Genomic DNA, 788 nt, shown 5'->3' on the forward strand with positions numbered 1-788 from the left:
GCCCGCCAAGCCCGGCTCCCGGTTAGGGGACTGAGGATCTCGATGGTTGTTAACAATACAAGGCAAATAAACAGATACAACAAAGTCGAATTTTGGGCTTAAATTCTAGAATCATCACGTAGGAAAAACACAAGAGAGGAAATACAGCCTTTGGTAAGATTCTGGAAATTTTGCTCCCCTTACAGCCTGTGAACTTTTACTCCGTGTTGTTATCCCTTCCACAGGGGGCCCTACTGCCTGCCCTCAGGGAGGCGGGAGAAACTCGGGGCAGCCGCCGTGTCCGCGGGTCGCCGCGCCCGCACCTCCTTTCCGTCTTCAGTGGAAGCACAGGCCGCGCGCGGAGGGCCCGCCGCGAGCTACGCAGGGCGCGGACCCAAACAGACTCGTGGGACAGGAGCGCGCGCTCGCCGACGTCATCAGGCAGCGCCGCGCGCCCTGCGATGGTCAGGGGCGGGACAACGCGGGCCGCGGTCCCGCTCGCCCCCTAGCGGCCTCCGTCACGAGCCCCCCCCACTTCCGGCGGCCGGTCGGGGCACGCTCACTTCCGGTGCGGCGCTGGGCTGGGCGAGGGAGGAACCTCCAGGCGGCCGGCCGGCGGTGCGCGGCTGCCCGCGGTCTCCAGCGGCGGCCCCGGCTTCCTACCATGGCCGAGTCCGCCCCGGCCGGGGAGCCCGAGGTCGGTGACCCCACGTGCGTGTTCTGCCGCATCGCGCGGGGACAGGAGGCCGGCACCGAGCTGCTGCACTGCGAGGTGGGTGCGGACCCGTGCGGGGACTGGGCGCGCTCCC

General features: G+C 67.6%; 1 protein-coding gene across 1 annotated transcript in view; it reads left to right on the forward strand.

The window, feature by feature from the left end:
- Window positions 1-536: 536 nt before the first annotated feature.
- The window catches only part of Hint3 (histidine triad nucleotide binding protein 3), a 25,502-nt gene continuing 25,250 nt past the window's right edge, over window positions 537-788 (forward strand). The window contains exon 1 of the mRNA XM_023714286.1: window positions 537-751. Coding sequence (XP_023570054.1) covers window positions 644-751 — 108 coding nt within the window. The 5' untranslated portion in view covers window positions 537-643. The remainder of the gene's footprint in view (window positions 752-788) is intronic.

Source organism: Octodon degus, unplaced genomic scaffold (assembly GCF_000260255.1).
Source record: "Octodon degus isolate 3935 unplaced genomic scaffold, OctDeg1.0 scaffold00034, whole genome shotgun sequence".
NCBI classification, from domain to species: Eukaryota; Metazoa; Chordata; class Mammalia; order Rodentia; family Octodontidae; genus Octodon; species Octodon degus.